Consider the following 27,454-nt stretch of genomic DNA (forward strand, 5'->3'; position numbering starts at 1 on the left):
TTTGTTTTTAGTTTTGGGGCATGCGACCATGGAGGAAGGAAATGGTTTTTGATATAAAGGAAGACATTCCTATGAAGATAATAAACTAGATTTTATGATTTCAATGAAAACATTGCAATTGAAAATGAGGTAATAACACCACACTTTTTAATTCCGTTCGCGCTCACTGTTAAGTTGTTTAAATTTTTTATTTGAAGCCAGCAAGCTAGCACATCTGCCTCGCGGTGCACGTGCCAACTACAAAAAAGGTAAAAAACTTCTTCGTTTTAAACAGCGCCCTCACCGAGAGGTATATGACAGTTGACAACATGGCAGACGCCGAGTGGGACAAGTTAGAGAAATATCGTCTCGGTAAATTTAGCTTTTTTCTTCATAAATTCCATTCATACAACTAAATTTTTCGATATGAGAAGGATTTATTGGTTGGCTGTTTAGGTTTTGTTAAATATTGGCTGTGTTTTGACCAACATTTGTTAAATTTCTTCGTATGTTTGGTAGCCGATAAAGTTGCAGACGACAACAAAGTTGCTTTTTAAGTTTTTGCGTGCAATGCAATGCAAGTTGCAACGCTAACCGAGTTTAGTGTGTGGACCAAGTTTCTTTCCTTCCTCCATCATCATGTTGCAGCTTGTGATGTGTCTATGTTCCCTGCTGTTCAGGCTTTATACGGTTTACTGAGCGAAGGCAAAATCAGGCTAAATATCCGCATAGTAAATCAAGAGGTAGCTCCACTTCTGCACTAAGTATCCTAGCCAGGTGTTTTGATACAGTAATTTCTTAACATAGGATAGTGCCAAATATGCTGGAGGAAGTCTAGTTGCGATAATGTAGAGGAAGTCCAGCGTATTTTGTTGGCACTACTTTACTTATGGGCCACTTATATGAGGAAATTGTTTCAACTAGCTTGACTAGAGAATTTCAAGGGCACCCATATGACCAGGGGACCAGCATGACCAGGGCCTGGGACATGGAGGCAATCGCCTCCATTTGCCTCCGAGAAGTATCAGTCCTTGGATGAACTTTATTTTAAACAAATTTCAGGAAGATTTCCAAATCCTGCCAGTCCACCACTTTTTCACAAACGTTTACCTAACCAAATGTTTCATTTGAGTTAACTATTATTAATAATAATGAGTTAGCTATTAATTGAGTTAATAATTATTATTATTATTATTATTAACTAGACAAATACAAAAGCGATGGCAGGATACGGTAATTTCTCCCATATTTTAACTCGATGAAAACATCTTTGCATTTGTTGGAACAGTTTGAAAAAAAACTTGTCTAAGATCACAGATTTACATAAAACTTACACGGTCTAATGATAAAATTGAAATTTTCTGTCTGAATGCTCATATTAATTGATGAGAAAAAAACAAAACTAATTTCCTGTTTGGAGTTTATCGCTCAGCGAGCGTTTTATTCTTTTTTTTTAAACCGAGATGTCATGCAAAATGTGTCATCGGTTTTTCACTATTCTCTCGTGACCCAGATGGCCGATCGATCTCAAACTTCTACAGGTTTGTCAGTTTATGTATATGGTGGATTACATAAAAAGTGCTTACACTGCCTGCAACTGTTTTGTTAGCAAAACCAATTCTGTAATGTTTCTTTAAGTATTCAGAACTTGGAAAGTTTAGTTTAACAGAAAAATCTATTGAATCAATTTTAAAGTTAGGCTATACTCCAAACTTATTCAAAACACAGACTTGACTCCAAAGGATGCATCTGATGGGCTTGATTTCACGTTACTTGAGCTTGGATCAACAGGTCAGGTGACAGCGGTCCCAAGTCGGGACCACATTCCATCATCACGGTTAGCGCCACTCAGTACGGTAAGTTTCTATGCAGTCATTTGTATGTAGATTCGGCACAATTATAGTTGAAATCCCCCTACTTCGATAAGTGTGACCTTGTACATTCTTTGAGTATTCTGGCAGGCAAGATACTGCACTGGTCCTATGGAAAGTTGACATTTTGTATCACAATTTCCACATAAAACCAAGAGTTATGAAAGTAAAAGCTGGACAAGTTTTGAGATGTGCCCCCCTTTCATCATATCAAAAGTTGATAAGAATTAGACAGTGCAATCTCCATAAAATATAAGATTTTATGTTTTCTTCCATTGAGCTGTGTACAAATCGTGCCTGCAGGGAGTCCAGGCTCTGTGGCTCTTTTGTAAACATGTGATGTCACAGGTCAAATCGTCTATAGAATATGTCAAACTAAAGTTGGATGCCCAATTTAAGTTGGACTATAACTAGAATCTGCCTAACTGTCCGACACGCAGACAAAACCAACTACAACTTTGCACATAGTGATTGTTCCGAACTCAACTTAACAATCGGCCCAAGTTTTGTAAGGATTGCCCCTGCAAAGAAACCTTAATGTAGCTGATAGATTTCTTTACAACGCAATAGTTGAATTGATGGTTGTTTGTTTACGTATTTTGATATTCACAGGCCTAGAAATATCCCAAATGTCGTAGTGCCCTGTTTCTTTTGCTGTGGTGCCCTCTGCGAGGTTCCCATACTTCTCATAGAAGTGCCCCTTACCAGAGGAAAATTGCTGTGCCCCTTCAAGTTCAAGACCTGTATTTAATCTGAATCCATGAAGGTTGATCTAAATCTACCTCTATGCTTAAGGTGGCAACAATATCGAAAGATTCCACTGAACATTGTTTCTTTCTCCAGTTACCGAATGGATTACCACCAGTCTTGGATGACCTTCAAACCAAGACGCTGCAATTCCTGAATCGACCTGAAAAACTGCCGATTCATGAAGTAACAAAAGCTCAGAGGTAAAACCATTTTCCCATTTATAAATTACTAAGGTGTATACCCCTTTCCCAATGATGTTACAAGCACAAAGTGCCATCATTGAGGTCAAAGAAAGACCAATCAAGAGGTGAGACTTATGCGTGGTGCATACGTGCATGCGCGTTTCCATTGTTTGACCTCAGTGATTGGGGGGGGGGGGAGTGGGGTCAGCCTGTGTAAAGTGGTTGCCATGGTAGATTTCACACAACTGACCATGTAATCATAACTTTCAGATGGCCACTGATTGTCTCAGTGGGCTCTGTCCCTCCGTTTCAGCTCTATGGAACCCGGTTTAATACCCGGATTTGAGTTTTGCATGTGCATTGGGTTTTTCAGTCCCTACCTTTATACTGCGTAGGTTTTCCCTATTGACCCATTTCACCTGACGTCATCATCAGAAAAATCTTGAATGCGCCATACTGGTGGGCAATTTCACTGTGCGTTTTCATATATAACTCTATGCATAGAGTATGCTGTGCGTTATGCAGTGAAGTGCACATTTTAGACGACGCGGCGTTAATACACAGAAACCTAACTTGCCCACCAACATGGTGAGCGTGGTATCAGTCGCCGCGTGTGACGTGCGTGCAAGGCGTCAATAGAGGTTTTCCTCCCACGTCTACAACTTAAATTTCTTCATTGTCTTCTGTACAAAAAGTTGATGTGATGTTTCCATTTAGGATGCTTTGCTGACTATAAAATTCAGATTCAGATTCAGATTTATAGGATTTGAGGCATTGCATGGTGAGGTATCAATGTTTATTTCAATTGCGGTAGAGTTTGTTTTCAGAGGACTGTCTTGCTTTGTTCTACTACCGCGGAGTAGATTGTTCGGGGGTTCGGGAGACTTCTCAGTTCTGAAAAGAACTGTCCTGCTTATTAACTATTACCCAGGCGGATGGTATAGAAATAGGCTGGGATTGGTCTTCCTTTGATCTTAGGAAATGTGATATTAGAATAATGTGCAATAAGTCTACTACAAATGCATTTTTCTTTTTCTGACCATTTTGAAGGTTTTGGCCTCGCACAGCAGACCCTCACAGCCTGTTTGAGGTGTCATCATGTCCATTACAAACAACACTACAGGTGGAACGGAACCAGACTACAGGGCAACTCATGGGATTCAAAGAGGTAAAGCGCGCAATGTTCCTGCTTAAAGGGAAGACATTTGTTTGGTAATCATTCTTAAAATTTACGGTTATAAACCTTACTTAATAAGAAGCCTTCAGCAGCTCTCGATAGTATAAATCATTTTGAGAATCATTTCAATTTTGGAATGTTGGCTGGTATTCTGTTTCCGCTAAGTACGGTTTCTAAATGCTTTGGGGTTGAACAAAGAAAAACTGACTAGAGCAGGATTTGAACCAACGACCTCCGGATTAACTGAGATATCTAGCCCTATATTAGTGGTCTCCTTAATATGATATCTCTGTGCCCTTTTGTACTTTCTTTTATCCCCCTGTCAGGTCAGGACAGCGGTCACAGCCTCCACAGCCAAGAACTCTCTGTCCCTCAGTCGGCAGCCAGGGCCTCCCACCCAGTCAGTACGTGGTAGCTCCACAAACTTCCCATTCTGGCCAGGTGGGATGGATGAGCCGTCGGAAGAGACCATTTATGCCAGAGGGGAGGGCGAAGAAGAGATCGACTTTGAGAATGGTACAATTTGAAAGAGCTGTTTATTCTTTTTTGTTCACACTTTATTTCAACTTTGCAGAAAGTAATTTTATCTGTATTGCATTTTGTTTCAATCTCTACATCTTCTTATATTTTGATAATAATAATAATAACAATATTAGTGCTTATATACCGCATTTTACAGTAATTGCACCGATGAGCTTTTCATTAGTGTCCTGGTCATTGGACCAATAAGGCCGGATCCGAATTGGTGGCTACGGCCACGGCTACGGCCGGATCGCCGCGTCATCATGCATTGAAGTATAGGACGCCCTTAGCAACACCCCTGGCAACGGTCGTAGCCGCAGCCGTAGCCACCAATTCGGACACGGCCTTACATTCCTTTTATCTTTCTCAGCTCCCTGGGGAGTATACAGCCCAAGCTGCCGTGGCGCTCCAAAGGCTTTTTCATACACACTATCAACCTCTACCCTCGCAGGTACCCATTTATACCCCTGGGTGAAGAGAAACAAATATAGTAAAGCATTTTGCTCACGGAGACACGTATCATGACCGCGATTTGAATCACACGCCGATGGATTAACCACCAGAAATTGAGTTTGATGCTCTAAACCAATTGATCATCTGCCTAGGTTTAGACTTTTGATTAATTGTCCCGGTAATCGACATCTGTGTTCTTAAGCAAGACACATAACTATGATGCTTTGCTCTTCAGATTGGTTGAAAAGCTACTGTTCCCATGTGTTGTGTAACGCACGTAACAAACCCAGTAAAAGAGAAGGGGGTTTGCAATAAAAAGGAGTAGGTCTAATAATTCAAACCTAGTCTCTCATACCCATAGAGTTATATATAAGAACTAGAGGGCGCACTGGCCTACATACGTGCCCCGGTATGCGCGCAGGCGGCCATTTTTTAAGTTGACAAAACAGCCATCTCACAGCGTGTGTTTGTGCGGCCATTTTGTAAGTTGAACAGCATCGCGTGAGCGTTCAATAACAAAAGACTCAAACGTGTATTTCAGATTTGACACGCGTACAGAATGGCGCGCTTGTCATCCTGCGGTCCCGTCGCGTTTGTGCAAGAAGCATCACCAGTGCGCCCTCTAGTTCTTATATATAACTCTATGTTCATACCATGCTCATACCTTGCAGGAAAATACTGAATATTGACGCGCTTTGGGCGCCACTGAGTCATGGATATGTGTGATATAAGAAGCAACTATTATTATTATTAGTATTAATCCCACGCAGATCTCCTGAGCACCCCACCAGGCTTAGATCAGGGAATGGCATTCGACCTAAAACCAGCGGCAGACAGCAATCCCATCCAACCACCCTCCACTGAAAATACATCACTAAGGACGGTGCCACATATACTCAAACTAACTGATCTGATGACGATAGATGATGATGATGATTATGATGATGATGATGATGGTGATCTTGAGTTGATTGACGGAGATGAAGAGATGAAGAATGAAGTTGAAGCGGAATCAACCGCAAGAGGCGAGGGTAACACGGAAGCTGTGGAAAGTTTGGACAAGATGCTGCCAAAGGTAAAGAAGTTTTGAATAGAAGGGAATGAAGAGGTTTCGCAAGTTTACAAATACACACATAGATACAAGCATTATATACGAAAGTGTGGACTTAAAGGCAGTGGACACTATGAGTAATTACTCAAAATATTTATCATCATAAAACCTCACTTGGTAACGAGTATGGGGAGAAGTTGATAGTATAAAACATTGTGAGAAACGGCTCCCTCTGAAGTGACTTAGTTTTCGAGAAAGAAGTAATTTTCCACGAATTTGATTTCAAGACCTCAAGTATAGAATTTGAGGTCTCGAGATCAAACATCTAAAAGCACACAACTTTGTGTGAGAAGGATGTTTTTTTCTCTCATAGTTATCTCGCAACTCCGATGACCGATCGAGCTCAAATTTTCACAGGTTAGTTATTTTATGCATAGGTAGATATACACCAGGTGAGAAGACTGGGCTTTGACAATTACCAATAGTGTCCACTGACTTTAAGAACAAAGAGGTCCAGATAATGTAGAGACTTGAAACATTATGTGAAGTTACATACATCTCACACATTGTTTTTAACATTGTTGAAGAGCAGGAGTTTCCTTAAGTGTACGGACGGAATTTCCAAGTCCTCACCGAGACTACAACACAGAGCTATGTGCGTTCACGCAACCTCAGCTTACGATTATACGGCTTCTGACTGGTACCCCTGAGCAAAGATATTGACTAAAAGGGAGACTGCCAACATAGGCCTGGATAGCTCAGTTGGAAGTGCGCTGGTTTTTCATCCTAAAGTCGTTAGTTCACGTTCTGCTCTAGTCAGATTGTCTTTGTTCAAACCCAAACCATTTTTAAAAACCTTACCCAGTTAGTTTCCCTCGTGGTTTATTACTTGATAAAACCCTTATTACTTTTCAACAACCCTTGCAGGAAATGGTTTTTGCAAAACACTCCAGGCAAGCTGAGGCAGACTCTTCTAAGGAACAATGGGCCGTCAACGTAGACACCTCATCGCCAGTAGATGACTTCCATAAACGGGTTCCAGCACCAGCCAAAGAGGTCGATAATAATAATAGTCTTGTATAATAAATTGGCATTTTGTTTAAAGTTTTTGTGATGTATTTTGTAACTTTTAATATATTTTTATAACGAATCCAACCCGATTATGGTTGCAAATAAATAATCTTTACATTACCTGTTACCCCACGGATACTCTAACACACACACACAATGTTCAAATCTGCATAATTTGATAAAGACTTGATTTGTTAACTCATTATTTACACAGTGGCCTTTTGAGTTGGATGTATTCCAGAAGCAAGCTATAATCCACATGGAGGAGCATGACTGTGTCTTTGTAGCGGCTCACACCTCGGCCGGGAAGACGGTAGTCGCTGAATACGCCATCGCTCTGTCACTCAAGCATCTCACAAAGTAAGAATTGAAACAGTTTGTGTCGCTACTCTGGTTTTAAGGCAGACTTGCTACCATGGGCAGTGCACCGTAATGATACCTCTCGTCACTAACCCCTGGTAGAAATGTACTGAGAATCGATGCTGATTGGCTCGTAAAAGTGACTTCCTTGCGTGTATGCCTATTAAAGACCTCTTATCACTTGTAGTAGGACGCTCTTAGTACATGCATGTTTTACACGATCGCCCTTAACCACATACAGTTAAGCCCGGTTCATACTTCCTGCGAATGCGAATGCGAAGCGAATCTTGACGTCACAAATTCGCAACAGTTGAACTCTGCTCTACTCCCTTGCGAGTAATCACTGCGAAAGTAGGGTGTGACGTCAAATTCACGTCAAATTCGCTTCGCATTCGCGGTCGCATGAAGTATGAACAGGGCTTTAGACTTATCACAAGGTCAAAGAAGAACGAGAGGGGACCAGTTGCTCTTTGACTTAAGTCCCCTTTTGTGCAATTACCTTACTTGATGAGCAGGCCCACAGAGAGTGGGTCGGCCACAGACCTAATTAAATGTTGAGTGATTATCACTCAACGATGTTAGCATAAAACCAGGTTTTTATTTTGTATCCCTGATGCAATCATTACAGAAAACGTTTGTGCAACAGTAGTGACGATGTTGAGGTTTCGATTGGTCTTGAAAACATGAAAGCATCCTTCACCTCCTAAGCCACGTTTGAATTTGTCATCAATGTTGATTTTACAGAACCGTATACACATCACCAATCAAGGCGTTGTCCAATCAGAAGTTCCGTGACTTCCGGGAGACGTTCGGAGATGTTGGTCTATTAACAGGGGACGTCCAGATCAAGACGGATGCCTCATGTCTCATCATGACCACAGAGATTCTAAGGTATGTACAGTTTATTTTCAACCCTTGTCAACCCAACCCTAATCCTATCCTTAATCTTAATCTTAACCCACCAATATTGAGCTGTAGAAATGTACACTTCATTCCTGCCCCCCCCCCCGACCCTTAACGAAACCCTCACCTTAACCCTTATCTCCACCTTAATCATTCATAACCATAATCTTCACCTAAACCATAACCCTAATCCTAATCCTAACCCTAGCCCACCAATATTGGACTCAATAAATCTCTCTTTCAACTTTAATACCAACCCTAACCGTAATCCTGTTTCAGCCCAAGGAGTAGGTGGTGACTTGCCTCTGGTGGCAGCTGATTTGGGTTGATAGCCCAAATCAGTTCAGTGTACATGTAGCCCTCACCTTGGAGTGGCCATCCATGGCCTTAAAATAATAGGCAATCTCTCATAAAAACAAAATTTAGCGGAAACTTGGAAAGCTGTTCCCTACAGCTGTATGAAATTTTGCGCAGGTAAACCATTGCATACAAACCTCTGCACGAATTGGTTACTGTTCTTTTTGTCTGTTGTAGGTCGATGCTTTATAATGGATCTGATGTTATACGTGACTTGGAGTGGGTCGTCTTTGATGAAGTTCACTATATCAATGACTCTGAGGTAGGAAATGGAATTTCTTCATGGCATCACTATGTTTACAAACTTTCTGGCATCACAAAGTTTTGCAAATTTTAGTTTGAGTAAATGATCCCTGAAAGGGAGGAAAGTATACCTTTGGTTTTTAGAACCTTTTGATTGTTTTAAGCTTATACAAATGTAGATAAAAATAATAAACCTGTGAAAATTTCATTTCAAAAGGTGGTAGATTTTTTATCGCTGACAATCTAGAGAAGTTTCTGACTGACACCCCCGAATAAAGATACTGACTAATAGGGAGACCGCCAATGTAGAGCTGGATAGCTCATTTGTTTGAGCGCTGGTACATTATACTGGAGGTAGTTCACACATACTCTATGTTCCCAAAACTCATCTGGCAAGTTACGGAGACCGCGTCTATGGAATTCCTTGCCAGACGAGCTGAGGGACACACCTAGGCCCAATTTCATTGAGCTGCTAAGCAAAAGAATTTGCTAAGCATGGAATTTCTTCCTTGATAAAAACAGGATAACCAGCCAAATTTCCACATGATTTTCAGGATAAGCAAACAAGAGCTAAATACCAGTAACAAGCAATATGCAACAAACGGAAATTTAGTCGATAATCCTGTTTTTATGAAGGAAAAAATTTCATGCTAAGCAAATTTTGGTGCTTAGCAGCTCTATGAAATTGGGCCCTGATCTATCTACTTTCAAACACAACCTCAAAACTCATCTGTTCAATTTGTTTGCTTGCTAGTATCCGGCGCCTTTGAATGATACCATTCCTGATACTGTGCGCCTTATAAATGTTATTATTATTATTATTAGTTGGTTCAAGTCCTGCACAAGTAAATTTTTCTTTGTTCAAACCCAAGCTATTTAAAGGGAAGGTACACGTTTGGTAATTACTCAAAACAAACATTAACTTAAATACTGACTTGGTAAGTCGCATTGGAGAGCTGTTGATAATATTAAACATTGTGGGAAACGACTCCCTCTGAAGTAACGTAGTTTTTGAGAAAGAGCTCATTTCTCACTAAAATAATAAAAGACTTCTAGCGAGAAGTCTTTTATTCCTATCTGAAAGCACACAAATTCGTCCAACAAGGGTGTTTTTTCTTTCATCATTTTCTAGCAACTTCGATGACCAATTGAGCCAAAATTTTCACAGGCTTGTTATTTTATGGTTATGATGGGATACACCAAGTGAGAACACAGGTATTTGAAAATTACCAAACGTGTACCTTCCCTTTTAACTTACCCAGTCAGTTTCTCTTGATGTATAATTATTTGACTGTGTTTGCAGCAATATTTGTCTTTTTCCTACAAGGTATAGCAATCTTGACTCACCGTCTTGTACTTTTTCTTTTGCTCTACAGAGAGGAGTGGTCTGGGAGGAAGTTCTGATCATGCTACCTGCTCATGTCAAGATCATTCTTCTTAGCGCCACTGTGCCTAACACCATGCAGTTTGCCGACTGGGTTGGGTAAGGGGCAACTGGGTTTGGGTTATTGAAACAGACTGGAAAGGAGTGGGATAACATGGGTACCACATGGGATGAAATTTAAAAAACACTAAAGGTGTCCAATGGTGTCCAGTAAAGGAGAACGCTGGGTGTACAAAGGCCCGGTCACACAGGCCTCGATAACGAGAACGAAAACGAGAACGTTACAAAATGCATGACCTTGATTGGTTGAATAAGTGTGGGCGTATTCTGCATGGAGCAATTCAACCAATAGAATGCGTTTTCTTTGTGTCGTTATCGTTATCGTTTTCGTTATCGCTGCAGTGTGACATAGGCCTTAAAAGTTTACTTTTTCTGGACCTTTAGAGGAAGTTTTTTTTTGCATTGATGGCTTATCACTTTTAATGTTTGAAAAAAACCTTTTTGATTGATGTACTTTTTAGACGCATCAAAAGAAGAAAGATCTACGTGATCAGTACGTTGAAGCGGCCGGTGCCACTGGAACATTTTCTGTACACAGGAAACAGCAACAAGACGAACAAAGAGCTCTTCCTCATCGTTGACTCCACAAAGAAATTTCTCACATCGGGGTGAGTATGCTAAAGTATTTGCCTCTAGCCATCGGGCTAGCTCGGTGGTCTAGTGGTAAGACATCTTCTCTAGCAATGCAAAGGTCTTGGGTTCAATTCCCACCCAGGTGATTTGCACTCGGGAAAGCACCGAGTATACGCTTCATGCACATCGGAGTAAGGTTAAAAATAACTTATACATGTGTATGCTAAAGTTAACATTTTCTAACTGTTTATCGCCACTGAGTGTTTCTTGGTGTAACAGTCTGGCCCCATCAAACTCAAGCTCTGTTCGCAAAATAATTGGAGTGAGGGTTTGGTTGGGCTTAGACCATCACGGTAGTAAACACTACGCTTGGCGGCAATGAACAGTTAGGATACCCAGTTATAGAATATCCAATTTGAATATGGCCATATTTTTCATCTGCCCATTTTTTTTTTTTTTCCCCATCCTAGTTACCACAAAGCAGTAGATGCCAAGAAAGAACGAGAGAGTAAATCCTCTGCGTCTTTTGGCGCCAAAGGAGCTCGGCATGGAGCACCCAAAGGTGTAAGTAGTAACCAAAATCCCTAAACAATGTTGCGGAGGTTATTCAGGTTGCCAGTCAAGAAGATTTGTAATAATAATAATAATAATAATAATAATAATAATAATAATAATAATAATAATAATAATAATATCGAAGTCTTATATTGACCCATTTCATCTGACGTCGTATTTAGAAAAATCTTGAATGCGCCATACTGGTGGGCAATTTCACTGTGCGTTTTCATATATAACTCTATGCCATGTGTTATGCAGTGAATTGGCATTTTAGGCGACGCGGCGTTAATACACGTAAACCTAACTGCCCACCAACATGGTGAGCGTGGCATCAGTCCCTGCGTGTGACGCGCGTGCAAGTGGTCAATAGCGCACGTATCTACCAAACAAGGTACTCAAGGCGCTGAGTATATACAAACTTCCAGAAAGCCAATGTGCATTGCTTGTGACTAGCTCCCGGAAATAAAGTTAACCAGTTTAGGTGATTTCATTTCTTGTTGATTTTCTTTATACCCCTTGTATCTGGGTGCATTTATTCTACACCTGGAACCAATTTCATAAAGCTGTTAAGCAGAAAATACTGCTTAGCAAATTTCTTTGCTAAGCAAAAAATCAGTGTGTCACCAGTTGCAGCAATGTGAACTTTATGGAATTTTTGCTGTTACCCAGTTTCTGTTAAGCAGGTTTTTATGCTTTTAGGCTTAATGAAATTGGGCCATGTTGACCATCTGCCAATCACTAGTTGAATAAACCCACCAGCGAGAACTCTAAAGACTCTTGGATAAGCAAACTTAATAACTGTACTAGCCAAGAACCAATGGAGAGAAGAGAAGGAAGAAGTTTCAGTTTTAGATGTGGGAGGAAAACCCCAGAGAAATATTCCAGCGAAAACCAAAGCAGTCAAGTAGCGACTGAAAACCCAATCTACGCAGTGCCCCCAGCGTGATTAGACCTGGGGTCCTAGAGGTGGAAGGCGAGGAAAGATACCACTACGCCAACCTGACCACAGTCTGTTCACACAATGGCAGGATTGCATGGTTGGCTTGTGCGTAAAGCGCTCGCCTCTCACCAAGGTGACCCCGGTTCGATTCCCGGCCAGGGCCATATGTAAGTTGAGTTGTGTGTTGGTTCTCTGCTGTGCCACGAGGGTTTTCCAGACCATCCGGTTTTCCTCCCTCGGGAAAAATCAAACACTTTCGATCTTGTCTGTTTGTGGTCATAATGGGTTGATGTGGCTGGCAGCCAAAGGTGCCCTTGCATGCCTGCTTCTTGAACACGTTGTAGCCGCATCCTTCGCAATTCAGCTCTTAGCTGCAAGTAAGGGTGATTAGCCCCCCCAATTTTTTTTTTTAATAGACACTAATTGTGTTCATTTAATCGTAGTAAATCTGAGACCAACGCATTTATATGAATACCCCCGTTTTTACGATAACGTTCATGTGTTTCTTGAACAGGACAAGGCAGTTTATTTATCCATCATTGAAATGCTGCGTAAAAGAGAACAGCTTCCATTGGTGGCATTTACCCTCTCCAAGAAACGCTGCGACGAGAACGCCTCGGCCCTCACGACCCTTGATCTCACGACGACCAATGAGAAGAGCGAGATTCACGTTTTTGTGCAGAAATGCGTGGAGCGTCTGAAAGGGAGCGATCGTATGCTACCACAGGTAAAGTTGACAAATCGTTTAATAAGATGCCCATTGTGAAATTCAAAGGCAAAGTATACCTTTTTTTTTTAAACCGTTCAATTATTTTAATGTAGATGTATACAATAAAAATGACCTGTGAAAATGTCATTTAAAATGTTGGTCACTTTTTTTAAGTTATCGCCGATATCACCGTCTTCCTCATCAAACTTTTTCCTTTGGGTCACTTGAATTTTTCAAGAGTCATCTCAAACATTTCCTGTTCAATGGTTCGTTTAAAGGACCAACTGTCTTTCCCATCCGCTTTATGTTTAGTTCCTTGTAAAGCGCTGTGGTACCCAGTGTTAGGGCGCTCTATAAATGCCCATTATTACTATTACTTTTAAACCATTACATGGTGATATGTAAAGGAATAGGTCTCATACTTCCAAGCTCCACATACCTTGCAGAAAATACTGAATTTTGAAGCACCTTGAGCATCACTGAGTGAGGGATATGAGCGCTTTATAAGGAGACACTATTATTGGTATTATTATCTTGGGAGTCTTCTTATCGACTTCTCATCTTGTATGTACAGGTGCTTCACATGCGTGATTTATTGAAACGAGGCATTGGTGTACATCACAGTGGAGTTCTTCCAATCCTGAAGGAAGTCATTGAACTACTCTTCCAGCGAGGTCTAGTCAAGGTAGGAGCTTTTCTTAAACAAAACTTTCTTGATATAACCAAAACACCATCTTGACGAAGTGACAGAACTTCACTTCTGGAGATCTAAGTTGATTACATATTTTGCTTAATGATCATAAGACATTGTTAAAAACAATTACTCATGGTGCACTGCAGCATGGTTGCCTCAAAGTTGCCTGCAAAAGTTGCCTCACTTGACAAGGCCCAAAGTACTTGTGATTTAATATTTATTTGGTTTGTGGTATTGCACCATGTGTGTATCTACTTGCTAGGAAGAGTTTGTCATTTAGAGAAACTGTCTTGCTTTATTTTCTATACTTCCGCAGAGTAGATTCTGGGAGACTTCTCGGTTCTCAGAACTGTCCTGCTTTTTAACATCTGGGCGGAAGGTAGAAAACCGACCAGGGTCCAATTTCATAGAGCTGCTAAGCAAAACAATTTGCTTAGCATGAAATGTTTGCCTTGATAAAAACAGGATTTCCCAACCAAGTTTCGATGTGATTTTCAAGATAAGCATACAACAGTTGAATTCCAGTAACAAGGAAATGCAAAAAAATGGAAATTCGGTTGGTAATCCTGTTTTAATCAAGGAAGAAATTTCATGCTAAGCAAATTTTCGTGCTTAGCAGCTCTATGAAACTGGGCCCAGGACTTATAGTGGATCGTCATTAACTTCTTCGTCAGGAGACTCGGGTGGTGTTACCGCAAACCAAATACATATTGGCACCTCTGCTTGCAATTCCTCTTATCCCGTATACTTATTTTTTGTTTTATAGCTATTGTTTGCAACAGAAACCTTTGCCATGGGAGTCAACATGCCTACCAGGACAGTTGTCTTCGATTCCATCCGTAAGTTTGACGGTTCAGGGATGCGTAACTTACTGGCAGGCGAGTACATCCAGATGGCGGGCAGGGCTGGTCGTCGTGGGCTAGACACAACAGGGATGGTCATCATACTATGCAAAGGGGATGTTCCTGAGACATCAGAACTGTTTAAGATGATGCTGGTAAGAGGTTTTGCTATAGACTGGTCCCCCGTCTTTATCCGCAAGGATAAAGACAGGCACTGGTTTTACAGACTGTAATCGAGTTGGTTTGAATAAATTATGCAAATTAACTACAAGTGAAACAGACTAAAGAGGGCGCTAAGATGTACAATGTTAGACCCATGGTGGCGCCCTAAAATAATGTAAACACATCGCCTGCGCCTGCTGCGTCGCAATCGCAAGTGCATCACCGGGTGCTATCTATGTACATGTTCATGGAAAATTAGACAATCAATTTGTATTTACAAGGGCCTGGCAGCAAAGAGAAACAAGTCTGGCTGGTCACAAGACCCTTTGACTTCATTGGATACAATGATTTCATCTAATAAACATGCAGTGTCGTACGCTTTCCATATCTGTGTTATTATTGGTCCGAGGTGAGGGTTGGCAGCTGCACTTTCGATCGTCTGCATGCAGCATGCATAATGTTTGATTATATTGTACATGAACATGCATGTAATGTTTGATATTTAGGATTTGTCTGCAAATCTCCATGTGAAATGAATGCAAGGTCAAAGGTTTGTTTGCACGAGTTCAGCTGAACCCTCAACGCTCAAAGTGTTACGTCAGATGTTCAGGCTAGTTCTGCTAGAGCTGACTCTCAGTTGAGACGCCCTGAGGCTTAAATTAGACTTTGTTTAGGCTCTGTAAAAGACCAAGAAGTAGTTATTTAAATGAAGACCCAGAGGCACTATACAAATATCTTATGTGTGTGACCCGACAAGATTGGTTCTTTATACAAGTATTTTATTCACAAGCACAAAAGATTACAAAAAAAAAGGGTTGATGAGTAAGTCTATAAAAGAACAGAAAAGAAAAAGATTATAAGCAAACATAAGATTATACAATAGAAATGTAGAAAATACAAACATTAAATCAAAATAACCAAAGCAAACCTGAAACATTAAAGTTCTATGGCAAATAGCAAATGTCTCAAGCTTAAGAAGATAACTTTTACAATAGAGAAACACATTTATTATTATACCCTTTAGCCAAAGATAAAATAGTTCCTCAGTCCACCTTATTAAATATTCACGAAAACCCAAGAGTACAGTTAAGAACACTAAGTTTTAACACTGCTATACACAATAGACACAGCTGTCCAGAAAGACAAATACATACTAATGAGCTAGCAACATGGCTGTAACATAAACAATCTAGATAGTGGTTCTGGATGTAAGCCACCTGTGCAGTGATCACATAGCAATTAACTATAGCATGCCCTCACACACACAGCACAGTATTGATACTGGTCAACACAGAGTTGTGTGATGTAGCTAAACCTATGTCAATAAACCAAACACACAGCCATGAACCTTGAAAGTTCCTAGGACATTCCATAGCTGGTGTACTTAATTACTTAATCTCTACATCTCTGCAATAAACAACCCATAGCATACAACACTAAGAATCTCATGTGGGGTCTATGCTAGAACCTTACACAAGAAACTGTAAATCTCTGAAGTTTCATGGAATAGAAACACAGAAATCTAATGTACAAAAGAAACAATAACTTAATCATAACTGAAAGACCTGAATGGCAAAAAGAGCAAAATAAAGAATAATAACAATTATCGAAAGTGACTCAATCAAGGTTATCCTAGCAAGAACTTTGCAATGAACTAGGTAAATCAATTAACAAGAAAAACCAATAATGAAATGAAATCCATACAACTCATGCATTTAAACTTCTCTGTGACATGCACACTAAAAGTATGGACATGGGAGAGTCTAAAACAACAAATAACTGTACACTCCATCTTCAATGAAATGTAAAGTAAAATATAATAAACCAAACTATTTCTTAAGGAAACTTGTAAAAGAACTCTTTCCTTCCTCCATATAGCAAGGTAAATTAATCCATGGAAACATTATTCTCAACTGTTTCAAATATAAACAGAGTAGAGACAATCCAAAAAGGACAAGTTTGGGCAAAACACTGGCTTAATTAGTGCTTCCAAACTAAAACAAAAGTAACAACAAATGCAAAGAACTACAATTGTATAGACAAAGGAAACTTATTCAAACCCACTTAAAATACAAGGAATCTCCTCAGAAACGGCAATAATAATAAACACAAATATGGATTGTAGTCTAGCAGTAATAAGAAACAAAGAAAGATTTGGTACTTACATAACAAGGATGGGAATAACTCTGAAAACTGGAATGGCTCTGAGACTCTTGGAAAAATGACTTGCACACACGATGATAACTTGCAATGGAATGACTTAGTTGCACAATAGCTACACTATACCTGGGGTAGAGCTGGGGCTGACCACACTGACCATGCCCTGGGAAATAAGACCCTCAGCAGGTGGGCTGCTGCTAAGTCAACAATTAGTTAACTTAAGAGGGGGCAGTCACTTAAAGTGCCTGGTCACATGTGCAACAGAATTAAATTTATTCTTTCTGACTCCAACCATCCATTATATACCAAATTCCAGACCAACTCTGGAAGTAAACGTAGTTTTTGCAAACAATCGAAAGGTTCCAAAAACCAAAGGTATACGTTCCCTTAAAGACACTGAACACGTTTGGTAATTGTCAAAGACCAGTGTTCTCACTTGGTGTAACCCGTCATATGCATAAAATAACAAGCTTGCGAAAATTCGGGCCCAATTGGTCATCGAAGTTGCGAGAAAATGATGAAAGAATAACACTTGTTGGACGAATTTGTGTGCTCTCAGATAGGAATAAAAGACTTCTAGCTAGAAGTCTTTTATTATTTTAGTGAAAAATTAGCTCATTCACAAAATCTATGCTACTTCAGAGGGAGTCGTTTCCCACAAAGTCCTGTACTATCAACTCCTTACCAAGTCAGTTTTTAAGTTAATATTTGTTTTGACTAATTACCAAACGTGTACCTTTCCTTTAAGCCTTGTTAACTTGTGTAAAAATTACCCCAAATGCCGTATGGATTTGGAGTAATTCAAACACCAAGGGAATTGTGCTCGAGTTTGCTGTGTCTTTTTTTCTACCCAGGGTAAACCGACTCAGCTCGAATCCCGATTCCGTCTGACCTACACTATGATCCTTAACCTCCTGTGCGTGGAAGAACTCCGGGTCGAAGACATGATGCGACGAAGCTTCTCCGAGTCTGAGACGAGGAAGGACACGAAGGTCTACGAGGAGAAGCTGCGACATGTCCAGGAGGAGATGGTTCATGTCAAGGAGTTGAGCTGCTACTTGTGTAATGAGGACCTGGAGCAATATTACGAGACTTGTAGACAGCTTCAGGGCCTCAGGATGCAGCTCCAGGTTAGATTTAATTTTTTTCATTTTCATTTAAGATATTTGGGGCCCAATTTTAAAGCTGCTTAAAGGCACTGGAAACTATTGGTAACTACCGTAATTTTCGGATTATAAACCGCGGTTTATATGTTGATTTTGACATTTTTTTGAGCCCCTGCGGTTTATTCTCCGGGCGGCTTGTAGGCCGACATATAAATATTTAAGAGAAAAAACGGCATTTTTAAAAAGAAAGATCGTATGTAAAACATTCTAAATATTATTTTTTTTAAGAAACGAGAACAAAAACCTGCAAAACATGCCTGTGTGATGACAAAGTCCTGTTGAAAATCCCACCCCATTTGTATTCCGTGTTTCCTTTGTAAAACGTTAATCAACCGCCGTCAGCGCCCTCGCTCAGCGAAACTCAGACTAGACTGGTCCCCGTCTATTTAGCCTAGCAATATATATATGCTGACGTCAGACATTCAGGCTGCACTCGTGTGAGAGCGAAATAGACTGGTCCCCTGTCTATATATCTTACGATCTCTACATACTGACGTCAGACATTCAGGCTGCACTCGTGTGAGAGCGAAATAGACTGGTCCCCTGTCTATTTATCTTACGATCTCTACATACTGACGTCAGACTTCCAGGCTACACTCGTGACAGCCAGCGGTTTCTTCAGCTCAACCACAACATCAGAATGGTGAATGAACGTACACAAAGAACTATGCCGCGCCTGGGATCAAACAAAACGTGTTCAAACCGCCCTCATTGTTGAGTCCATTAACCTTGAACATGTAGCGGCACTTGTGTAAACTCTCTGAAGGGCAGAGTTTCTTATTTGTTACTGGTCTCACAATATTGGGCGTGATTTTAAATAAAGGGTTCTTTTAATGCTAAATCTTGTTGGGTTTTAAATAAAGGGTTTTTATTAATTGTAATGATTTGGGGATTTAAATGGATGCCAGAATAATCGGGCATGCTATACCGCTTATACTATTACTATTAATATTTTTAGGTTCTCTCTTTTTGTTTTTTAATAAATGGCTTCGAACGGATTTGGTTTATTAATCAAAGGTATTTTTTTGTAACTTTATAATTTATCGGGATTCAACAGGGGTTGTGTTTATTAAATAAGGGGATTTTTCTTTATTCAGGGGCCAGGTAATCCACTTTTTTTTTAATATTTTATTATTTCACTTTGCACGGTTATCTCTTTTTGGAAGTAGTGGTAGCTCTGAAAAGAACTGTTGGTTTTGTTGGATGTCTTGATCTATCTGGTTTCTTACCAATTGAAACCCTCGAAGTCGCTGTCTTCGCTGTCGCTGCAAAACAGAGCGGCTAGCTCCTCACGCAAAAAAGATTGCAAAAAGATTGCTATCCTATAATAGATCTTTTCAATTACGATCAATAGTGTAAACTTAAATACATTTCAACTGTAATTACGACGCAACTCGCGCATTGTGGCAACTATACAAGACTGACTGATGTGCCGCCCGTCCGTCACTGCACATCGCCACAAAGAGGACCGCAAACAAGCACGGCCCCTTTGTGCGCATGCTGTGATTGGCCGTTTGATGATTGGCCGGTGGTAGTTCCATTCATAAAATCTTGGCTAGACTTCGGACGGATCGGCTCCCTATTGTACAACACATAGCTTGAACGTCTGACCCACACTTCGCGGATTGTGGCCAAGTCTAATCAAACGTGAACAACTTTTGTCAACAGAGGGCGATGCGATGCAGGGCAAAGTTCAACTATTTCTAGGTGTGCGTTGTCGACCGATCTTTGATTCACGGAGATTTGTTGCCAAAGAAGTTCACAAAACATGGTCAATACAACCGATCATCAAAATATAAATTCAAATTCTGGAAAAGGGTTGTTGATGGAAACAAAGGATAATTCAGGACTGATAGTGTGAAATAAAAAAATCACCCGTAACGCGGCAGGTTTGCGTACTTCACTTCCGTGTTTTGAGGTTAGTTTGTTTTCATGTTTTTTTTTTTTGGTCGCGGTTTATACTCCGCGCGGCATATACGCCGACATTAAATATTTTTTTGTATATTTTGAGGAAGTGCGGTTTATACTCCGCGCGGTTTATAATCCGAAAATTACGGTACTCAAAATAATTGTTAGTGTAACCCGGAAAATGGGTACACTTAGAAAAAAAATGAATAAAGCTAAATAAAAATGCTAACTATGGGGGCACTCGCTTGAACAAATGAGAAAAACCAAGATCGGTAGGGCTAAGACGCGAGGAGATGCACAAAAATAGGAACAGTGACTCAAAGTGTAGGTTTCTCAACAAAATAATAAAAAATAGCTTTATTGACTATAAATCAATCAACAAAAGCAGTATTAAACAATAAAAACCTCTAGACCAAACTCAGGATCTAAACTTTCTTCCTTATAAACCTTAAATTAAACCTGTCAAACCTAAACCAAGATATTAAACTGAAACTCAAAAACCAAAACTAAAATACAAAACACAGTTAAACCCGATTAAAACTAAAACTGAAACACAGTGCCAAAGAAAAGTTACAAATTAAAATCAAAATGGCGTTAGGATACCGAGTCCAAAATAGCAGAAAATACTTGAAGATGGCAAATTAATCGTAGAAGTTAAAACTTGTGATGAGAGAACACATAAGTGTGCAGTGTTCCTCTTTCGCTGCCAGGCTGCTATCTGATTATAATTATATACAATGCACTGGATGGGTCACTACACTACCAAAGGATTAAGAAACTGTTTACCAACATGTAACAAAAGACTTCTAAGAAATAACAACCTACATGTACAGGGGTGCAATAAAACAGCTGAAGGGACAATGTAAACAGGAAAAGCAATTAACTAGAACCTGGAATTAACTAACTTGAATAATAACACAATGAATTTTCTACCCCTACTACACTAGCATAAAAACTTACTTGGTAAAGAGCAATTGAGAGCTGTTGATAGTATAAAACAATGTAAGAAATGGTCCCCTCTGAATAATAATACTAACAAATTCTTATATAGCGCATTTCACAATAACCGCTTTGCACTCTCCAAGTGGATCAAATGTTGTGATGTACACAGAGGACCTTGTAGTTGTAGTTAGAGACTAATTGTGTGGCCTTTTCCGTTTTTTTTTTTTTTTTTACAGAAACTGATCGCGTCACATCCTCTAGGAGTGAAAGCCCTCTCTGGAGGTAGAGTGGTCATCGTACGCACCAAGAAGCATCGAAATGCCCTCGGTGTTGTCCTGAGTTCGTCCACGGCCAGCAAAGAGCGGACTTTCAAAGTATTGGTCCTTTGCAATCAAGAAACCTCACCAGAGATTGCCAAGTCGACAGAGACATCTCCGGATACCTCTAGAGCTCGGGTAGAACCCCTCAGGAAGGAGGTTCTGTTCGAGCCAGAGGGTCCTTGCGGCCACACGGTGGTGGATCTACTCGGGGAAGACATCGGTGTTATTACGACGGTTACGATTAAGATTATGTGCGACCGCATCGTTGACGATTACAAGAAGAGACAGATTCCGAGATTCAGGTATCTTTAATTTTCTTCAATTCAATACAAGTTCTCATATGAGTCATTGCATGGTGAGGTATCAATGTACATTTGGTTTGTGGTTAATAACACCAGTGTATATTTACTTGCTAGGTAGACTATGTTCTTTTAAGAACTTGTCTTGCTTTATATTCTACTAATGCAAAACTAGATTTTTTGGAATTCCAGAAATGTCCTGTTTTTTAACTACTACTTGGGCGGAAGGTAGGAAATTAGCAGGGACTACTACTTTTGCTTAGTGGATCGAGAGGACTATTAGTTAACTTAACTGCCACCGAGTGCGTTCTTCATTGGTCTCAACGTTTCCACTAGCTTGCTCTTGTCATCGTTAGGAGACTGACAAAACTAATATCAATAAAATCTCTTATTTTCTTGACAGAGACAATCCGCCGAGCCAGTCCACCAGTGTAGCCACCCAGGAGCTGCTCAGGATTACTGAGGCAAACCCCCAGGGTCTGGAAGCTCTAGACCCCATCAAGGACTTCCATCTGAGAGACCTGGAACTGGTGGAGAAGTTTCGGGAGAGAGATTCCTTAGAGAGCCTCCTGGACAAGTATAGCTGCCTCAACTGCCCGACCTTCCTGGAACATGTGAGTAGTAGATTCCGTGCAATACACCGATCCATTTGGCTCCACCCACGACGCCCCTCTTTGAAACTTCTTTAGCTATACAGTCAACCTTCGTTATAAAGAGCACCGTTATAAAAAGTTCTGCTTATAAAAGAGTACATTCTGAAGTCCCGAATCTCATTACTACTTTGTGTTTCTTTGTTTTGCTGCCTTGATATAACAACATTACTATATGAAAAAGGTTTGTGGTAACACCATGTAATGACTATCTCTAATGAATTTGGGTGGTTCTGAAAAGAACCGTTGGTTTCAACTCGACGTTTCGATCAGTATGCTCTGGTCGTCTTCTGGACCGTTGAAACCAACGGTTCTTTTCAGAACCAACCCAACTCATTAGAGATAGTCATTACATGGTGTTACCGCAAACCTTTCTATTGACCCATTTCACCTGACGTCATCATCAGAAAAATCTTGAATGGGCCATACTGGTGGGCAATTTTACTGTGCGTTTTCATATATAACTCTATGCCGTGCGTTATGCAGTGAAGTGTGCATTTTAGGCGACGCGGCGTTAATACACGTAAACCTAACTGCCCACCAACATGGTGAGCGTGGCATCAGTCGTTGCGTGTGACGCGTGTGCAAGGGGTCAATATCCTATTTCCACCATGCAAAAAGTCTGAAACTTGGATCAAAATTTTAGGAGGTAGTTAGGCGGTTTTAAGAGCATTATTGGTAAGATGTTCCGTTTCCAAATTTATTCTGAAGTCCTGGAGCTCATTTCTGCTTTGTGTTTCTTTTTTGCTGTCCTCTTATAACAACACTCCTACTGTAAAGAGGTAATAAGGGCCAAATTTCATGGCTCTGCTTACCGCCGAATTCTGCGCTTACGATCACGATTCCCGCTTACGTGCAAGCGCCGAATTTCTGCGCTAGCCTTGTAAGCGTAGAATCCCTGGTAACGCAGAGTACGCATGCACAGAGGCCAAAATTCGCTGCTAACCTGTGAAATACGCTTGCCGTAAGCTAGGAATTCCCTGCTTCCGTAAGCGCGGATTCTGTGCTTACGGTAAGCAGAGCCATGAAATTGGACCCTGGCCAGTCCCAGTGCTCTTGTTGTAACGAGAGTCAATTGTACTGGGTGGGAATAGCAACATAGAGTTTTACGAACCTCTTGTGATTATTGATTTCAGTTCGATGTGATGAGTCATCGTATGAAGCTGAAGGAAGACTTCAACCATCTCAGGTTCCTCTTATCAGACCAGAGTCTTCATCTACTCCCAGAGTACTACCAAAGAATTCAGGTGAGTGTAGTCCAATAATTTTTTTATTTCCTTTCATTTATTCTGGTTCTGAAACTGAGGACTCTCAGAAAGGCGAATTTGTAGGGTTTGGGTTCTTTTTGTATGACACAACTTACACGGTTTGAAGTTAATGATGGTGGAAAGCTTCCCTTGAAATGTCACTTTCCGAGGTGCTTTAGTTTTTGAGAAATGAGTTAAACAATTTCCCAAAAATAATTTTCTTCTCAGCAAGACAAAAACTAACAGATTAACGCGACTCTCATGAAAACATTGCTGTTTTTTTTCACTTTTGTTGTTTTGTTAAGCTTTACGACAAATTAAGCTGAAAGTAGCTCAGGAGTGAAGCAATCCAGGTGTGAAAGTGTTTCGGATTTGTCAAGTGCATCGAAATTTCTTTCAGTTATGTTTTGCATTATTTAAAATTGTCTATTATTATTATTATCTGGCAGGTCTTGCAGCAGCTGCGTTTCCTTGACGCCTCCAACACCATCCAGCTAAAGGGTAGAGTAGCCCGTGAGATCAGTAACCATGAACTGATCATCACTGAGCTGGTGTTTCAGAGCATCCTTACAGGGCTGCCTCCTGAGGAGATTGCTGCCTTGCTGTCCTGCATGGTGTTCCAGGAGAGGCGTTGCAGCGAGCCTGAACTCACACCGTCTCTTAAACAGGTTGGATATTCTACCTCGGGTTCTCTAAAAGTTTGGAACACATGTAAAAGAACCCAGTGCACTTATTGAAAAGAAAGTGGGTTCGTCCCAGTGTTGCTGGTTTGATTGGCTGTATAATGGGCCACAGCACCTTGTAAACCATTACATGGTGATATGTAAAAGGAGTAGGTCTCATAAGTCAAACGTAGTCCCTCATACCTTGCAGGAAAATACTGAATGTTGAAGTGCCTTGAGTGACTGATATGAGCGCTTTAAAGCCATTGGACACTTTCGGAACAGAAAAAAAAAAAAGTTCACAGATTTACAAATAACCTACAGGGTTTACAGAAGGTAATGGTGAAAGACTTCTCTTGAAATATTATTCCATGAAATGCTTTACTTTTTGAGAAAACATTAAAACAATTATCAATTCTTGATGTCAAGAATTACGGATTTATTTTAAACACTATCATGACATGGCGAAACGTGCGGAAACAAGGGTGTGTTTTCCCGTTATTTTCTCCCGACTCCGATGACCAATTGAGCCTAAATTTTCACAGGTTTGTTATTTTATATATAAGTTGTGATACACGAAGTGTGGGCCTTTGTAAAATACTGTTTTATTATTATTATTTTTGTTGAAGTCATTTTTGTTTTTTTCACCAGGGAGTGGACAAGATAAAAGCAGAAGCCAAGCGACTTGCAGAGATCCAGCATGAATGCGGCATGAACTTATCAATAACAGACTTTGTGGATCAGTTCAGGTTTGGCCTCACACAAGTGGTGTATGAGTGGGCCAGAGGAATGGTAGGTTTCCAAATAAGAACAAAGTATGTGTATATACTGGGTAATGTGTGGGCGGAAGAGCAGTTTGTTTACAATCAGTATAGGATAATGCCCGAGGTTTCTGCCATTCGTATCCTACTAATGGCGCGTACACCGAGGGCATTATGTGACCTAAAGCCATTGGACCCTTTCGGTTCAGAAAAAAAAAAAATAAATTCACAGATTTACAAATAACTTACAGGGTTTACAGAAGGCAATGGTGAAAGACTTCTCTTGAAATATTATTCCATGAAATGCTTTACTTTTTGAGAAAACAGCAAAACAATATAAATTCTCGTTAACGAGAATTTTGGATTTATTTTAAACACATGTCATGACACGGCGAAACGCGCAGAAACAAGGGTGGGTTTTTCCGTTATTTTCTACCGACTCCGATGACCGATTGAGCCTAAATTTTCACAGGTTTGTTATTTGATATAGAAGTTGTGGTACACAAAGTGTGGGCCTTGGACAACACTGTTTACCGAAAGGGCCGAATGGCTTTAAAGGCAGAGGACACTATTGGTAATTACTCAAAATAATTATTAGCATAAAACCTTACTTGGTGACGAGTAACGGGGAGAGGTTGATAGTTTAAAACATTGTAAGAAACGGCTCCCTCTGAAGTGACATAGTTAACAAGAAAGAAAGGTGTGTTTTTTCTTTCATAATTATCTCGCAACTCCGACGACCAATCGAGCTCAAATTTTCACAGGTTTGTTATTTTATGCATTGGTTGAGATACACCAAGTGAGAAGACTGTTCTGTGACAATTACCAATAGTGTCCAGTGTCGACAACCTCCACTTGTGACGTCATGCTATTGTTCTAGGGCTCCATTATTTCGCAGGAACGGTGTAATATTGTTGAAAGGTAGCCATCACACAATTCATTCCAAATAATGGAGCGATAGAACAATGGCATGACGTCACAGGTGGAGGTTAATAGTATAGTAGGGCCTTGTCACACAGGCAACTTTTTTTTTCTTTTCTTTTTTGAAGTGCAAGCACTTTTTTAAAATTTCTACACGAGGCAACTTGAAGGTAACCAACTGCTGTGCATGCTACAAGACCACTTTGGTAGCATGAGTCCTTTTTCGAACATTGTCTTTTCATCCACCAGAAATAAATAGGTGTACATTAAAATGTGAATGCCTTTTCTTCTTGGAGATTGCCTGGAACTGGTTGCCTGTAAATTGCCTCATGTTTAGGGTCATGTCACACCCAGTTATTCATTTGAACCATTTCAACGTTTTGGGTACAGTTGTATTGTATTCTTTTCTTTTGTTTGTGTGACAGCCCTTTTCTGAAATCACCAATCTGACGGACGTCTCTGAGGGGATCATCGTTCGGACCATCCAGCGATTAGATGAAGTTTGTCGGGATGTGCGCAGCGCTGCGCGCATCGTGGGGGATCCGAGCCTGTTTCAGAAGATGGACGACGCCTCGCAACTCATCAAGAGAGATATTGTCTTTGCTGCAAGTTTATACACGCAATAGCATAGATTCATGTAAGTGTATTTTGATACATGGCGCTTCGGCCAAAACAAGGTACTTGGTTTATTTGCTCATAAACATTTTGAGAATAAGTGTTATCAAATAACACTTTATTAGGGTTGGTGAGGTAAGTTTTCTTGTGGATACCACAAACTTACAAACACCTACCATACTAGTGAAGTTTTTTTAAGTATGAGACCTTTGCCTTTATAGCACCATGTAATGGTTTACAAGGTGCTGTGTCGCAATATGCAGCCGCTCAGACCAGGAACACCGGGCGAACTTCTTCTCTGTACGACAACCGCACTGGGTTCTTTTGTGTGCGTTACAGAACACTTGGGATCAACGAAGGACGCAGTAATAATGGTTGAGGGGCTGCTTGAGGACACAGGTGTCGTAACTGTGACTCTAACCCACACTCTGCTGATCAGATACCAAAGCTAGAGTCCAATGTTTTGATACACTCGGCAACAACTCCATTGTTCTCAGAAATGTACGCATACTCAGAATTGCATAACAATAGAAGTTTATCTGGTATGTCTGCTGCCACCAAGTGTTCCAAAGTCTCCCATTGCAGAAGGAATATTATGTTAAGTGATCGAAAAATAGTTTTTAAAGTATTTTGGATAAATTATTTGGAGACAATTTACAGTAATAGGTTATCAAAAAATTACTACTTATTTCTGTTGTAATTTGACCTGTAAATGCAGGGATTTTAGCCTGCAGATTTTAGATATTATTTATTGGTATTTTTTATCAAATTCTAGAGACTCAAACATCCAATGAATTTTGTCAAAATTAAGGAGAAATTTTTATTATTGGTATTAATGTTTATAGGCTGATTTAAAGGAACACGTTGCCTTGGGTCGGTCGAGTTGGTCTTTGAAAAGCGTTGGTAACCGTTTGTTATAAAATGCATATGGTTAGAAAGATGTTTAAAAAGTAGAATACAAT

The 27,454-nt window shown here is 40.2% G+C and overlaps 1 protein-coding gene across 1 annotated transcript; it reads left to right on the forward strand.

Annotated features, from left to right (window-relative positions):
• The first annotated feature begins 308 nt into the window (after positions 1 to 308).
• LOC117303164 (helicase SKI2W-like) lies at positions 309 to 27,348 on the forward strand. The gene is made up of 23 exons (XM_033787286.1): positions 309 to 351; positions 1,708 to 1,835; positions 2,694 to 2,800; positions 3,833 to 3,950; positions 4,286 to 4,475; positions 5,705 to 6,009; positions 6,913 to 7,041; positions 7,271 to 7,416; positions 8,161 to 8,307; positions 8,854 to 8,938; positions 10,296 to 10,402; positions 10,825 to 10,971; positions 11,407 to 11,500; positions 12,949 to 13,161; positions 13,718 to 13,828; positions 14,604 to 14,834; positions 17,856 to 18,131; positions 21,254 to 21,639; positions 22,040 to 22,250; positions 23,423 to 23,533; positions 23,983 to 24,201; positions 24,847 to 24,987; positions 26,303 to 27,348. The coding sequence occupies exons 1-23, from the start codon at positions 309 to 311 to the stop codon at positions 26,501 to 26,503; spliced, it is 3,846 nt and encodes a 1,281-aa protein (XP_033643177.1). The 3' UTR covers positions 26,504 to 27,348.
• The last annotated feature ends 106 nt before the right edge of the window (positions 27,349 to 27,454 follow it).

Source organism: Asterias rubens, chromosome 19, assembly GCF_902459465.1.
Source record: "Asterias rubens chromosome 19, eAstRub1.3, whole genome shotgun sequence".
In the NCBI taxonomy this organism is placed as follows: domain Eukaryota; kingdom Metazoa; phylum Echinodermata; class Asteroidea; order Forcipulatida; family Asteriidae; genus Asterias; species Asterias rubens.